This window comes from Vicugna pacos, chromosome 5 (assembly GCF_048564905.1).
Source record: "Vicugna pacos chromosome 5, VicPac4, whole genome shotgun sequence".
Lineage (NCBI taxonomy): Eukaryota > Metazoa > Chordata > Mammalia > Artiodactyla > Camelidae > Vicugna > Vicugna pacos.
The window spans coordinates 35,614,427-35,630,226 of record NC_132991.1 but is presented as its reverse complement, the minus strand read 5'-3'; the positions used below and the strand labels follow the sequence as shown (position 1 = coordinate 35,630,226).

Here is a 15,800-nt window from a genome sequence, read left to right as displayed (position 1 = left end):
GCCAGTAGGATGGTCACAGCCAGAGTGCTAGGCATGAGTGGGTGTGGAGCTCCCAGTGCCCCAAAGACCCAGATCAGCTGTTAAGAGACCAGAGAGTGACCCTTCCAGAGCAGAAGGGCCACCAGGGTTCTGAATTTCAAAGATGCACCATCTTAGTTCTACCCTTTACGCTACTTCATTTTCTCAAATGCTACAGGAGCATTTTAAGTCCCTGGGTAACTCAGAAGCTCACTGAAGTTTGAGGACACTAGGTGAAATATTTCTCAAAAAAGCTCTGCCTATTGGCTTCTTCAGTGGGGAAGAATGAACTGTCTCATAAAGTTGTGATCTTTTAAGTCCAGGAGCGATGCAGGAAGGGTAAATGGGTGCCTAGTAGAAAATGACACATGTATGAGTAACAGTCAAGATTGGATCCAAAGAAAAATTGGGATATATCTTTTAAGGCTGACATCAGAAAAGCTAACAGCACATGTCCCTTGGAACCTTGGTTGGCCAGAGTACTGGGCCAGCTGGCTAATGTGTTTGAGCCATTCTGAGTTCCTGAAGGAAACTGGCCACAATTTCAGAGGTCAGTCTGTAGATATGCTGAGCCAGCTAAGATGCCATGGCTGGGCAGGAGCCTTGGGGACCAGATGAAACTCTTTAAAATCCAGGCTACAGAAAGCTTTTTTTTTTTTCCCCTTGGTCGAATTTTTGCCCTGAAATTTTTTCCCCCCAGTAACCGCCTCAGGTATGTGTGTGTGAGGGGATGGGGGACATGTATCCACAGCTAGCTGTGTGTACTTGTTGGGAGAGGACATGGCAGGGAGGAGAGATTTCTGAGCCTAAATAGTTATATACATGATAAAAGTGGGTTTCCATTTCCTTTCCTTTTGGCTCTTTTTCTCCATGTCTCTGCTGTACACACAGACTGGGTGAGACTGCCTTGGGCAGAAGAGAAGGAAAGGTTCCAAAGCTCACACCATTGCTGAAACACCCCCCCACCCCAGCTGGACAGGTGTATTATCAGACAGAAGCGAAGGACCATCGTATCTGACAGTGGCACCCAGCTCCTTGCACATTCAAGTACATTTATTCTGCTTGCTTAGCCACAGTCCACAGAACTTGTCAGTTTCTATTAATTTTAGGAAACAACATTTAGTAATTAAAAGCTCTTGCTAAAATTTAGAGATTTACCCAATTTTTATTCAGCCCTTCTAAGGGAATAGGGCAGAAAGAACCTTAAAGATAAAAAGAACAGTTACTGTAATCTCGCTTGCCTCAGTGTTTTCCCATCATTACCACCTCCCCAGTCCCATTTACTGCAGCTATTGGCAGTATTTTGACATTTTTAACTTCTGTATTGACAATCATGCGTAGCTCTATCTCTAGCTTAGAGGGGGAAGGCAGCCAGAAAAGTCAAGAGGTGGGTAATAGTCCTAGGATTTGATAAACCAGACAGTAAATATCCTGCGATAAAATCTGGTGAAAACAGCAACTTGTACACCACTTAGAAAATATGCTTCTCAATTCTTCAGATGATGTCCAGCTGGGAAGAATGGTGATCTACATAGAATAACAATTAGCAAAAAAATAGCAGCTCACTGGAAGATAGACATGAGTTAACAAAAGGAGGGTTAATAGGAGTAAATAATCATAAAATCTTGCAGTTCAGTAAAAAAACACTGAGGGAAATCGAATATAACTATGAATGTGAAAAGCCCTGTGTGGTTGGTTTGCCCATAGATGAGTATTATTAGCCACCTGATCTAGCTGCTTCGACCATTAGTGTTGTTTTACCTATATTAAATAAAATTCAGGTATTTAGATTAAGAAATGAAATCATCGTACTGTGTAGGTGTTAAAAATTCTTGTCTAAAACTTCGTCTGTAAGTTGAAAGTTTAAAAATCAGAACAATATTTTTTCATAGAAGTATTATATTCGGTGAGTTCATTCCTAGGTTTGCCAATTGAAATGTTGTTAATAGTAGCTCGATTCCCATGTCAGCCCCAAAGCCCGTGGCCTTCTAATGGAATCGTAGAACTGAGAGTGCTCGCTGCAGTTCTGAGTCTCTGGTGAGCAAAGGGGTGTCATGTGGTACATTCGGTAGAGGAAGAAAATACCTTTCTCACTTCTAATAATCAAAGTGAAAAATGTAAATTGGATGGCCTTTTGTACTCTCTCTCTGAGGGTAGAGAATGACAAAAATTAGGCACCTCTGATGGAACATATGCACATCTTTAAGTTCCCTTGCTGATAACGCATCTCAGCTGCTTTAAGTGATGACTGTTTTACCGTATCAGACCCTGGAAGTTGGGGATTTTAAAAGAGGGGCCCTAATCCAAAGGCATCTTTAGTTGCAAGTGGTAAAACTAACCCAAAAAAGCCGAGGGAATATGAAAGGTTGGCAAGACCAGCCTTACCAGGGAGCCTTTCCTGGGGAATTGGCTCCCCGTTTCCCTTCCTTTTGCAGCATCTTCCACTTTTAAACCCACAGGGTCATTTTCATTTTCATTTTTTTTCCATCTTTTTCTTTACTGCGACCATGCAAAGGAGCTTCAGAGTAGAGGGTGGGGATTGAGAAGCTGCTTACCAGTATCAGTCAGTTCCAAGCTTAGGACTGGTGGTGTCTGCACTGGGCCAACCCCTTTTGGCCATCTGGGTACCAAGTTGAGAGAGGGACACTGAGAAGGATGCAGTCAACTGTAGCTGACAGTTATTAAGTGCTTCTTCCAAGCTTGGCATTTTACTGGGAGCTTTCTGCAGTTATTAACTTGTGCAATCTTCACAGCTACTCTGAGCTGGAATAGACAGTATCATCCTCACTTTACAGAGGGAGAGATGAAATTCAGAGATGTTGCATAATTTGCCTAAGGTCTTAGTGAGTAGTGGTGGTGGTGGGATCTGAACTTGAGGCAGTCTGATTTCATAATCCATCCTCTCAACCCTAATTGTTTTAGTGCCTCCTTGGAATTCATCTAGGCCAAAGAAGTTGTTTGGTTATTGTCATTTTTTGGGAGGTTTAAAGGAATACCATTGTGGGATAATAGTTATCATTAAAGATTTAAATTTGGATGAAAGAAGAGGAGACTAGGCTTGTTACATATTTATAAGCAGTTAGAAATGGTATAATAAATTGGGATATCTGCTCTCCTGTAATGATCCCCCACCTTTACCCCCAGGTTCTGTGTCATAGAGAAAAATCTTACTTTGGATATGAGTCTGGACAAGATGACACATAAGTTTCTTTCTGGATATATTATGGTTAAAGAATTAATTGGCATGATAACTTAGGTAAAATAATTCTCTATCCATGTTTTGATTACATAAGTATGTTTAGGAGAAGTAAGGTTAGGAGAGTCAAAACTGGCCTTTAGAGAAAGCCACTGAAGTGAGTTGAATTATGTCTCCCAAATTCATGTCTAACCAGACTTCAGAATGTGACTTAAAGTGTAAATAAGATCTTTGAAGATGTAGTTGGCTAAGAGATAAAATCAAAGTAGAATTGGGGTGGGCCTTAACTCCAGTGACCAGTATCCTTATAAGAAGAGGATATGACACAGAGAAACAGAAAGATGGCCATGTGAAGGTGGAGGCTGACTGGAATTATGCTACGTCGAAGCAAGGAACATCAGGGGCCACCAAAACCCAGAAGAGGCAAGGAAGGAGTCTCCACAGCTTTCAGAAAGAGCATTGCCCTGCTGACACCTTGATGTTTGACTTCTGACCTCCTGAACTGTGAGAGAATAAATAGCTGTTGTTGGAACCCACTAGGTTTGTGTTCTATTGTTATAGCAGCTCTAGGAAACTAATACAGTCAGTTCCCACTTTCCATTTATATTTTAACTTTGGTATAGCAACATATATAATGTTGCAGTTACTGTACAAATTTAAGTTTTAAATTTCCTGACAGAAACTAATGACTTTTAAATTGTATTAGGTTGGCAAGACTTACATTTAATTAACTTTAAAAGAGATGAGGTTCATTTCAAGGAAACTTTTTCTGTTTCTTTCTTTTTTTTTTTTTAAGACACACTGGAGTTGAGGGGGAGGTGGGCGCGATTTGTGATTCATCTGAGAGAATTTTATCGAACTACTCAGATGACTCCATTTAGAAGTTAGTTCTCTAAATAACTCTCTGTCTTACACTTCTCTCAGGTTAAAAATCAATTAGAAGGATTGGAGTGAAGGTGTCATTTTTCAATTGAGAGTCTAATAAAGCAAATCCTGGCAAGAATGAATAACAACTGCCTGACCAGATGTGGCCATTACCAAAGGCAGGAGGATCCCAACATGATTACATCTTCTTGAAGGTTTATAGTAATTCTGATTAATCTGTTTTGAAAAGGCAGATACCCACATATCTCATATATCCAGAGGCAATAAGATTAAGATTATTAGGACTCATATTTTTCCCTGAATTATAATTCTCACTATCAATCATAATTTGTCTAGCGTCCCTGGTGTTCTTGAAGTCTGAACTAGGAATTTTAAAAGTCCACCTGTCATTCGGTTGGGAAATTGTTCCAGAGATGCTTCAGGACTGGAGAGGAAATGTAATAGATTTCAGTGAAAATAAAGATCTTATTTCAGCTACAAAAAAGGTATGATTGATGCATTTCTCCCTAGATGTCAAACCCCTTTCCAAAAAACCAAAGCAACTCCTTTCCAAGATGCTTAGGTTCTCCACCATCTAGCTCTCACTAACTCCTCTCACCTTCTCACCTCTTTCTGCCCCAGAGCTGTTCAACATACAACATGTAATGCCCTGCAACAGTTGCATGGTTTCTAACCTGTCAGTCTTTATTTTTACCCTCTTGATCCAGGCTCTGTGCTGCGCAGGGTGGGATTCTCAGGCAAGATACAGTCACATGTCCTCAAGGGGCTTACAGGCCAGCAGAGGAGATTTGTTCTTTAGTTCACATGTAGAAATACCATATCAGAAAGTGCTGAACTTTTGTTGAGATGAAAATATCATACATGGAGAAGACCTAAAGGAAAGCTGGTTGCCTGAGTGTTTTCTAGCAATACTCCTTCAGAGCCATTCTGTACTTTTGGGATTGGAGTAAGGGAGGGTATGTCACTAAGTGCCACTGTTTTGCAACTAGTGTCTTGAGCCAAAAACTTTTTGCTAAAACCTATGTTTTATTGATTGATGTTAGGAAGATTTTTAGTAACAATGACATAGGCAAACTATTTACGGCAAAGATCATTTTTATTTCCTAAAAGCCTTTAGTTAGAGCAACTGTATATCAAGTAAGGCCTCCAGTTCAGTGAAACTCAGTGGGATAGCCCTCCCTTACTCCTACTTTTTCTTCTGCTTAACTTTTGAAGAGGTTGTCAGACTTTATTTCACATCTAGACTGCCACCTCCTTGGTGATGTTAAGAAAATCTCTTAACTTCTGTCTTAGCTGTAAAATGGTGAAAATTATACCTCTTTTACTGTGATTAAATGAAAGCACTTAGCTTGGTACCAAAAAAGCACAATAAATTCTCAATACTGCTAGCGTCTAAATAACACCCAGTTCTCTAGAAAAAACAAAAAATGTTTGCAGTAAGTTGTCTAGGTTTAAAACAGTGTTTTCCCTTTGGTTTCTGCATATTTAGCTATCTTTAAAGACTGTCCAGATTAATTTGATAGTAAAATGATAAAATATTACAGCCCGCACTAAAATGGGTAAACAAATGACTAAGCCTACCCCCCTCAATTAAGAGAAAAATACTGCTCTTGGCATTTTGTCTGTTTCTAGAAGGATAACTGCTAGCAAGCATTTGCACATCAGCCACTATTGCAAAGTATGACTGGATTTTGCAGTAAGAAAGAAGATGAAGTTAGAGTCTCCAGTACAGGCAGAGTTTCTATGTGTGTTTCTAGGGACAGCGGAGTGAGATAACCTGTCCAAGATTTTAATGGATAAATTCTGGCCCCAGTATTTACAATTCACATATTACCTTTTGAAAATATGTTCAGGCAGGATTAAACTGTTCTTTAAATTTGTATCTCCTCCTGATTTGCTTGGTAATGGAAGTTCTCCTCAAAGTAAAATATGTTTTAATTTGAACAATTCTTACGTAACTGGAAGCAGCTCTTGGGTTGCAGGGGAGAGCAGAGCAGCAGCTGGGCTGGCGTCCTCGGTGCCACGAGGTATGGACCTCCTTCTCCGGCTTCTCTGGCCAGAGTGTAGAAAAGGCAGCTTGCCCATTCATTCCTAAATTTTTTTCCATGCGAGCTGTTATAGTGCCATTCTTCTTAGTTCATTCCTTTGTTCTATGTCCTGATTTTTAAATTAGGCAGAGAATACTGTTCTGAAATTAAATCTAGCCCAATGTAAAGGAAGCATCCAGAGACTTGGATTTTAGGATTTGTGATGTTGTCTGTATGGAGAGAGAGAAATTTTTAAACTACTTGTGTCTCCTTCCTGCATTTTTTCCATTTCAGCAAAATGATTTGGTAACACACGGGTCCTCTGAATTTCCGTGCTGCTGCTTGATGTTCACACAATTCAGAGATCCTAGGAGACCTTAGGTAGCTGCAAGCCACACCTGGACTGTTGTTTCCATCTGCTCTGTCGGAGCAGGGGTTAACAGCGGCATTTGAGCTCTGGCCTGTTTTTCCCTTTCCTGTGCTGGCAGTGCTCATTGGCTGCTTTGGATTAGATTGAGTGGGGGCCGAGAGCTGGTCCCTCATCACTGGCCATCGAGTGTGGAGTCTCTTGAAGCTATTTCCTTTTAGGCACAATTGTCTTCATAACTGTGTTTCTTTGTTGATGGATAGGAAAAGATGGTGTCGTCTACTTGTGTGTTTAGAAGGGCAGAGATTTATGAAACTCAACTTGGGTACCTGTCCCTAGTAAATTAGGTCAATCTGGGATCATGATTGAGAATGAAAGATTGTGTGTTTGATTATGTGCAGCAGAGGTAAAAGATACTCTGTGTGATTTTATGGTGAAACTAAGCATAATGAGGAAAAAGAGGTGGGCAGACTCGACGAAGTGACAAAGTGCTGTGCTGCACTGTGGGGTGTGTGATCCCCACATCCGATCCCCCGGACTCACAGAGGTCCTGGGTCTCTATTCTACAGAGAGCTAGAGCTTGATTCATACTGTCCAAGATTTCTTGGAAAAGAAACGCCCTGTGAAATTTTCAGTTTTCAATCAGTTTCAAATGAAACTGATGCTTTGTGATTAACTTTAGCAAAAGAAAATATAAGGGTGTTCAGGAAGATTAAGAGCCTCGCTCTTTTTCTTCTTGAGCAACAACTCCCTGCTTTAAACAGTATTGTGAAATAATTTTAAGACTAAAAGGAGAAAAGTCGTGTCTCATTTACATAAATATTGACACCATTTCCCAGATGCCACTTACCGAAGATTGAAGTTCTACTTCAGTTTGTCTACTTCAGGAAAGATGAAGAGGAGCCAAGCTTGCCAGCATTTGGGTTGGTAACCTCCCAAGGCACCCAGCTACCCCACGGTGATACCGTCAGTCCTGGAGTGATTAGACAGTACTCGTGCCTGGACTGGCTCCAGAAGAGAGACAAAAGTCTCTGGACTGTTGGTGGCAGTAAATATTCAGTTTAAATATATAAGAGAACTCTGACACATAAGAAAGTTTGTCTCTGCAAGGGAAAAATGGAGAAATTCTTACTCAGGTCAAAAGAAAAAACAGTTCTTTAAGTATACTGGTGAGCTACTGGGAGCAGTGTTCTTATAACTTTTTGGATTTCTGAAGGAAAACTAGCTCCTCTTAGAGAATTAATATTAGTATAGTCATTGTGAAGCGTTAGGAAGAAATCAAACACTGGTATACATGAATAGGACAATCTTGCTAATCTCTATTTTCTTTGTAAGGAAACTGAAGGATGAAGTTACTTGGTTTAAGGAAATGAATTTGTGACATATATAGGGAGACTAGATAGTGGACAGACAATTCGGGTGATCTTTCAGAGATGTCTGATTTAAGCTTATTAAATTGCCAGTTGACCCTGAATGTACTTCTCTGACAGAAAGGCAACAAACTGCTATAATTAATCTGTTTGTGTATCTTCTTGTAGATGGTACAGATAGTGATTGTGTTATTCACAGAATTTTAATATAAATACAGAAGTAGAAATGGTAGCATTCATAATAATCTAGGAATTTTGAATTAAAACTTTAATAAATGGTGTGTTGCCCTTTTTTTTTTTTTGTAAGCAGAAACTGGATGCTGGCATACACATGGACATCCAAGTAAGCCATCTACAATATGAGGTGGAAGAGGCAGTACAATACAAAATATATACTTCTTCTGTGATGCCTTAGCAGAATGAGCATATCAGTTTTCCATATTAAGACTCATTAAGAAAACTTGGCATGTACCATCATCCTAGCTACAATTTTTGTGGCAAATGAGGCCTGGTGATTTTTGACAGCGTGGTAGGAAGGGAGAGCTAGTTCTGCCTTGAATTATCTGTATGATGTTGGACATATGCTTTGACTTCTCTGGGCCTCAGGTTTCCTGAAAAGTAAGGGATTGGGTTAGATCAGTGTTTATCAACATTTTAAAAATCAAACCTTCTTGGATAAAAATAAAAAAGACTGCCCCTACCCCCACTCCCCGCCCATCTCTCAAGGTCCTGTTATACTTCCAATTGAGAATTATTGGATTGCATGATCTCTGATGTCTCTCTCAGCTCTGGAAATCAGATGAACAAAGGTTTGCATCTCATTCTGTGAATAGATACAGCTTGCTCCTTCTTAAAGCTGGAAAGGGACCTTTCCAGAATTCGTCCTCACATGCCAAGAGTACTTACTGTCTTAAGTCCTGTTTTGTGCATGGACATCACCCAAGAGGTTGCTCAAACTGCAGCATCTTGGCTCTCCCCAAATGGCTGAGTCAAAACCTACATTTTACCAAGGCGAGTGATTCCTGGGCACATCACAGTTTGAGAAATGCAGCAGACTACACTTTGTAACCTCAAGTGGCAATACTAATGGGGTTTCAAGTCAGTTAGTAGGCCGCTACCAGCATTTCTGATTTAAGGAAATAGATGAGACAAGATACGAGCATCTTGGATGGTCAAAGAAAATAACTGTTTCACAAAATTTTTGTTTCATTTTTACATGTCTATGCCTATATGTGTATACAAGGGTTTGATCTCAGGCAAAAAGTTATTTTTTTTTTTAGGTGGATCTCAGGAAAAAAAGAAAAAAAATTCTGTGCTTTGTCTCTCAGAGACAACCATCTGCTTATCCCCTTCTGTATACCGACTCACAGACATTTATGGAGAGATACCTACAGAGATCCGTGGTAAAGAGCTGCCCTACGCTGATTGTCCATACTGCGTCAGATGTAAACTGCTGAATTTTACCATGAAAAAGAACTAAGTGTAGTCATTAATTTTTTTGAGTTGTATTAACTCAGATTTTTCCTGTTGATGTTTTACTTTGGCTGTATACAAATCACAACACTGTCAGATAAGATTTCATTTTTTGTGTGTTGTTATTATGGGAAGATTGCAAATACTTGTTCAGTTTCCTGAAAGTACAGATAATGCTTTTTTCTCTGGGGGATAATTTGTGAAACCTATGATCTGCAAGCTTATTCTCATGTCCCTTTGCATCTTAAAAAAGAAAAATTAACTTGAATAAATTTATTTGGGGTTTTTTGGGGTAAGCTGGCTTATAATTTTTTTTTCTAACCTAATGTTTAGTTAATCACTTTCCCATACTTTCAGTAAGTATTGTTTAGTGTGAAGAAAGTATATTTTTAAATAGGTAATTTCCACCCTGAGGACTTTGCAGTCTCAGCGATAATTCTTTACTTACAAGAAATGCTAGAAGATGTAAACCATACTGTACATAGACTTTTAAAAACAGCTGGAAGGAAGTTGTCCATGCTGGGCATCCTAGCTTCATTGGGGTGAGGCAGGAAATTCAGAGCTTTGCAGAGGTGTCCTGAGCTGTCATGATAAAGGTAACACTGTAGTTCCCTTAGGAAGTTTCCTTTTTTCAATTTATTTTGAGTAAAAAGGAAGAGATTGTTCTTGTTCTTTTACAGGCAGGGCTCTGTGTTGGGGAGCAAAACTGGTATCAATTTGAAAACTCCTCATTTGAGACCCAGAAGGAGGAGAAAAACATTCTCCATGCACTTGCATTCAGAATCCAGAACAGCACTTATTTTCATACCTGAAGTTGGGCGGGAGTTTTTGTTTACCATGTTTCAGTAGTAGCTGGTTATTACGAACTTTCTTTTAAGGTGGTTTTCAAGCTACTGCACGGTCCTTTTATATAAGATTAAATTGAATGTGAAATGCAACTTTTTAGACTGATTACACATTGACACAGAAAGATGCGGGGTTATTAACCACCATAAAGTCTCAAGAGGTTGACGTTATTAAGGTGACTTAAGCTGTGATATTTTCACCTGAAGACCACTCTGGTTATAGGAACTCTGAATATTATGTCTTTAATTTTTAAAATTTGTTTCTTTAAGCTTTAGTTGTAATTTTAGAAGAGCTTCTGTATTTATAATATTTTCTTATAAACATCTGTGGCTAAATGGGGAATCTGCTTGCCCTAAGTGATGTGGGAGGTGGAACCGCAGTGCGACTCCTGCTGTCTTCAGCTGCACCATGTGGTGGTGTTAGTGAATCTTCCTTCCTGGGTCTGCTGGAATTTAACCTCTTGCTCCAGTTCTCTGGCTGTTGGCAGGCAGAGAAGTGTACCCAGGTCCTGGCTGGGTTCTATCTCGATATGCCTTAGCCAGAGACAGCAAGAAGCATTTTCCTGCCTTTGAATTTGGAAATGGAAGGGAGCCTAGAAATCACCCAGACTAACCTGCTCATTTCCCAGGTGAGGGGCTGTATGATTTGAATCCAGATACTCAGCAATTTTCATTCAGTCATTTTTCTTGTCGAAATACCTTTTCATAAAGAGGAAGTGGAAGAATTTCCTTAATTTTATGTTCCCCACAAGATATCCTCTTCATTTATCATCTTTTTCCTTTCTCGCTGTGAGACTCTGAACAGTCATGTGTGACTTCACCTCCATAATCTATATTGATTTCTAGGTTGTCCTACCACCTTTCTAGTATCGCCCCCTGTCCTCCTCCTCCCCCAGCATCAGCTTGTCCTAGTATACCCTTTGAGCCAACCGAGATTGGTCTTCTCCCTGGCTTTCATGAAGAATAGTCCTTCCTGCCTGTGTCTCTGTTGGCTCCTTTTCTCTCCCTTCCTCTTATTCTTAGTGACTTGCCATTAATATTCAACTCACTCGGCCATCGACCCCCTCTGTGAAGCCTTCTTCAACCTTTCTGTCCCAGGCCCTTTCATCCTTGATCTTCCCTTGGTTTAACTCTTACTATTTTCAGAAACTGTACCATACCCCACCATTATATGTGATGCAGTTAAGGGCAGAGAAGGCCAGGAGCCCACTGTTCAAAGCTTTTCCTTCCTAATGACTGTGCTTTCTAGTAGGGAAGTTTTGAACCCATTGTCTTAAGCCCCTTACTTTTTTGGCCTTCCAGTTTGCTAGTGAATAACGTATATTTAATACCTTCCATCTGGTATCATCATTTTGTTTTTTAAAGACCTTTTTTAATACTTTTTTTTTTAATATTAGATTTACAACAAAGCTAAGAGGGAGATACAGATATACCCGTGCTCCCAGCCCCCACCCATGTATTGGCTTCCTCTAATATCCACATCACCCACCAGAATAGTACATTTTAAAATTTCAGTGCAAGTCTTAAATTTAATTTTTTTTTATTTGAAGCTTAAGAGAACGATATTTTATTCACAGATTTAGGTAAAGAGATTTCTTAGCAATTGCAACTTTACATATAAGGATCAGCTTTGATAGGTATCTTGAAGAATATTAACTATGTAGTCTTGGAAATTTTTCTTTTTAGATTTTATTTGAATAGCTAATATAACAACATGGAAACTCTCTGCTTTGACACATAATCCAGCAAAAAAAAAAACAAAAAAACAAAAAAACCTGAATAATCTATTGCTCCTTTCGTAGTTTTAGAGGCTACAAAGTTTGTTTCCAAACAAGGGACACTGATGATACGAGAACCAGTTTCATTAACTAATTAGCTGTGTGATTTTAAGCTTTGATATCCTGGCATCAAATGGGATGAATTGCTGTTTGCCTGTTTGTCCTCCTTCCCACATGAGGGATGAGTAAGAGCTGCTTGTGTGAAGGGGCGCTGTTGTTCTGCGTTAATATAGGTGCATCCTTTCACCGCCGCCCCCTGCCTCCCGCCTCCCCCCCCCCCCCCCCCCCCCCCGCCTGCCCGGAAGAACATCTGCTTCCTGGCCAGCTTCTCATTCTCACTGATTCACTCCCACTTCTCAGCTCTGTACTTTCCCAGCTCCCTGTGCCAGGAACTTTATCTTCCTCAGCCATTATTTCTAGCCCTTTTTGGAGCCACTGGGGTGTCCAAAAGGAAACAAAACAAAACAAAAAATTGCCTGACTATGGTAAAATTGGCCCATCTGGGGGCTCCCCCCACCTCCTCAACCCCGTTCCATAATTCCTTCAAGTTGTTAAGTTTTTTTACATCTTGAAAGCTTGTGGAGAGGAGCCAGTGTGTAGAATTAGTGTAGCAGATACTGCCTTTTACGTAGTGCTTGGTTCCCACCAGGCTGGATGTAGTGTACTGTTTCCTGGTGAGATGATAATGTCCATGACGTCTGTCTGCTCTCAGGCACAACTGTAATGATTATTTTGCTTCCGGATAAGAGGAATAGTCAATGTGTTAAACCTCTGTGCTGTTTGATGGTGGTGGTGTAGGTGTAGCAGAATGAGGATGGGGATTATGAATTACAACATTAAACTGTAAGGGTGATAGCCTTAAAAAGACTTGAGGGTAATTAAAAAGCAGATACTAGGTTTCCTTTCCCTTCAAAATATTCTTAGGGAAGTGCTCAGGGATAGGGGAAGACAGTTTCAGCTGTGAGATTGGTCAGAGCACTGTTCTCTAGCCTATTGAAATAGGAAGGAAGTAAGACAATAGAATTGATAGTAACGAGTCTTTGTCTTTTGATTGTCTTTGCTGAACAGAAATCTGCAACGATATACATGATTACTAATATATTTTAGTTCACACATGGTTAATTTTGCTCTTTGCTGTAAAAGACTTTTAGACTTGCATTTATGTAGAAGAGACTACTTAGTGTGCGTTCGGGTGGAGAGCGATGGGAGGGGGAGGGAATTAGATTCACCACGTGTGTAGTTGCTGTGTGCCTGTTGTCGACCATCCTATCTTTTAGTGTAGGATGAGCTTTCCTGGTGGGATGGAGACACCAGAGCTGTCCACCCAGGAAGTCCTCCCTGAGTGTTATCAACATAGGAAGTCCTCCCTCAGCGTTATCCACACAGGAAGTCCTCCCTGATTGCTGACAAGCACTCTTCCTGCTAATGCCTACATCCTCTCCTGCACGGACTGTAGAGAGGGTCTGCTAATATAGCCACCCGTTCATTCACCACCAACGTTATTTTTCTAAACAGCCCAGATAAATGCTATCCTGAAAACGGAATTAGCTTGTTTTCTCTGCCCTTGGATAGACGACTTGATAGGTATCTTGTTTGCATGGCCCAAAGCCGTGAGATTAGGCCAGGGAAGGCTCAGATAGACTCCTAGGCTCTTGTGAGATGGGTCAGCATTTAGCTGTAGTCATTCAGCCACTCAGTTCCATCAATAAATAGGTTGAATTCATGTTAAAAAAAAAAAAAACATTTCATCCAAGGAGTGGATAGTGGGAGTGTCTTTTCAAATTCTAGGGCAGCTTAGGGGTTTTAAGAGGCAAAATACAAATGGACAGTCAGTAATGAAAATGGAATTTGGTAAAATGTTATCCACTTGACAGCTTTAATTTTTTTTAAGTTTGTCATTCTTGCTGTTGAGGTACATAGTGACAAAGTCTAATTGCTTTGAGTTGATCCAAGTTCTAACTTTGTAGTTAAAGACTTCTCAGTGTTTGTGTTTCAATCTGGGAGTGAGGGTTTAATTCTTCACTGGTTAAGTCCAGCCTTCCTAAAATGCAGACTTTGGTGTTCAGTGGTCACATGCTATATGTAGCCTTCAAAAATTATTTGCAGAATTCTTTTGTTAATGAAAAGATTTATAAGGTAGGATTTTTAAAGCCGACCTTTTAAAAGGTTTTGTTATTTAAAAAAAGCCAACTGTTTGCTCATTAAATTAACTTAAAGTCACCTTTGACTTTCTTAAAAAAGCATAGCCACCAGTGGTATTATGTCATATTTCAGAGAAACTTGAAGTTAATAATTTAAGTTGCAGGAATGATGGGCACAGAAAAATTGAATAATAACAAATGGCACATTTAGGATATAGACAGTGTTTTGGGGTGCCGTTGCACAAATTGAGGGCTCTGCCTTTGTTGTCCAGCAGAGCTGGGTTCAAATTCCAGCCCTGCCACCTTCTAAAAGTGTGACTGTAGCACATTACTTAAGGCCTCCTGAGACTCAGTTTCCTGATCCGCAGAATGGGAGAACCTCGTTGGATTAAGTAAGATCGTGCATATAAAGCATAGGGCACAGTGTTATTAACCCATTCTGAATATTTAGGAGTAAACCCCTTTATTGTGTTTGAGTTTCCTTCTTTGAACACACATCCAGTCTTTATCAGGATTTAAATTTTTAATTTCAGTGAGTTCTAGAAACTTAATGTTTGATCTAAAATTTTCTGCACCAGAAAATAGAAAATTGACAACCTAGACTGATTCAGGGCTTCTTCTCTTTACTCTTCAGTTATTTCTGAGAGTTGGTATTTGAATACATTTGAATTTAAACTTGCCCTGTGTAGGGCTCACCAGAGAGCATTCATCCTCCTGGGGATACATTCGGGAACCCCCTTCTCCTAGCTGGGATCGGGGTACTAGGAGATTTCTTTCCCCCAGAGGGCAGGCTAGAGGGGAGTAATGGAGGGACAGGCTGTATATGCTCCCCACCTACTTCTCAGAGTGGGAAAATATTACTGCAATAAATAAGGAGGCCTGTCAAAATATATTAAATGAGCCATGTACATTCCAAGATGTAAATCATGGTTCTACTTCTGCCAAAAATAAATACATAAATAACAACCTACTCCTTCGTGTCCAAATAATCTCCAAGTAAATCATCCCCCAGATGTTTCTTTTAATGAGGGAATGATACGAGTCCCCTGCCTGGCGCTCCACTCCCCACCCCAGAGAAACGCAGAGGTAAGAGCCGATGCCGACTTGGGATGTTGTCTTTAAAATGTCCGATGGTTCCTTTGCTTTGAGTTGATATAATCCCACTGAGAAGTGGGGATGGACCTGATCCACAGCTTCTTTTGGACTCTTGCAGTTTCTTATCCCAGGCGACCACATTGCGGCACTGAACATACAAGGTCCTACTGTGAAAAACAGCATGCTTTGTGCAAGGACAGGTTCTCGGACGTCAGTCAGAGGTGATTTGAGAAAAACTTTAGTCTTGCCTAGTTTTGTCTACAGCTGTCAGTTATTTGTATAAATCAGAGGCTCGGGATGAGGAGTCAGCTGTGTGTGTGTGTTACTTCCCAGCACCTCTGCTCTTAATTAAAGTGAGAAATAGGGGGCGTCTGGCTAATTGCAGGTAGCAACCAGCAGTTATGTTGAGTGACTTTGGAGAAGGAGCACAGACCTCTGTGTGGCGCGGCTGGGGGTCTGAGGTGCCATCTGTGGCAGAGCAAGGCACAGGGCTTAGCTTATATCTGGAAAGCAGTTTTTCTTCCTTAAAGAAAAACCAGGGATGAGAGGAAAGAATGTGAGTTCAACTGCTTATAAAGGGCATAAATTAAATAGATTTGATAGGA

General features: G+C 40.3%; 1 protein-coding gene across 12 annotated transcripts in view; it reads left to right on the top strand.

Annotated features, from left to right (window-relative positions):
• The window catches only part of RBMS1 (RNA binding motif single stranded interacting protein 1), a 203,744-nt gene that overhangs the window by 97,596 nt on the left and 90,348 nt on the right, over nt 1-15,800 (top strand). The window contains exon 1 of one of the 12 annotated variants that reach the window (XM_072961047.1): nt 4,502-4,584. The exons of the other annotated variants lie outside the window; for them this stretch is intronic. Within the exon in view, the coding sequence (XP_072817148.1) occupies nt 4,513-4,584 (72 nt within the window). The 5' untranslated portion in view covers nt 4,502-4,512. Of the gene's footprint in view, nt 1-4,501; nt 4,585-15,800 lie in introns of those variants that run through there. 12 annotated transcript variants of the gene reach the window in all.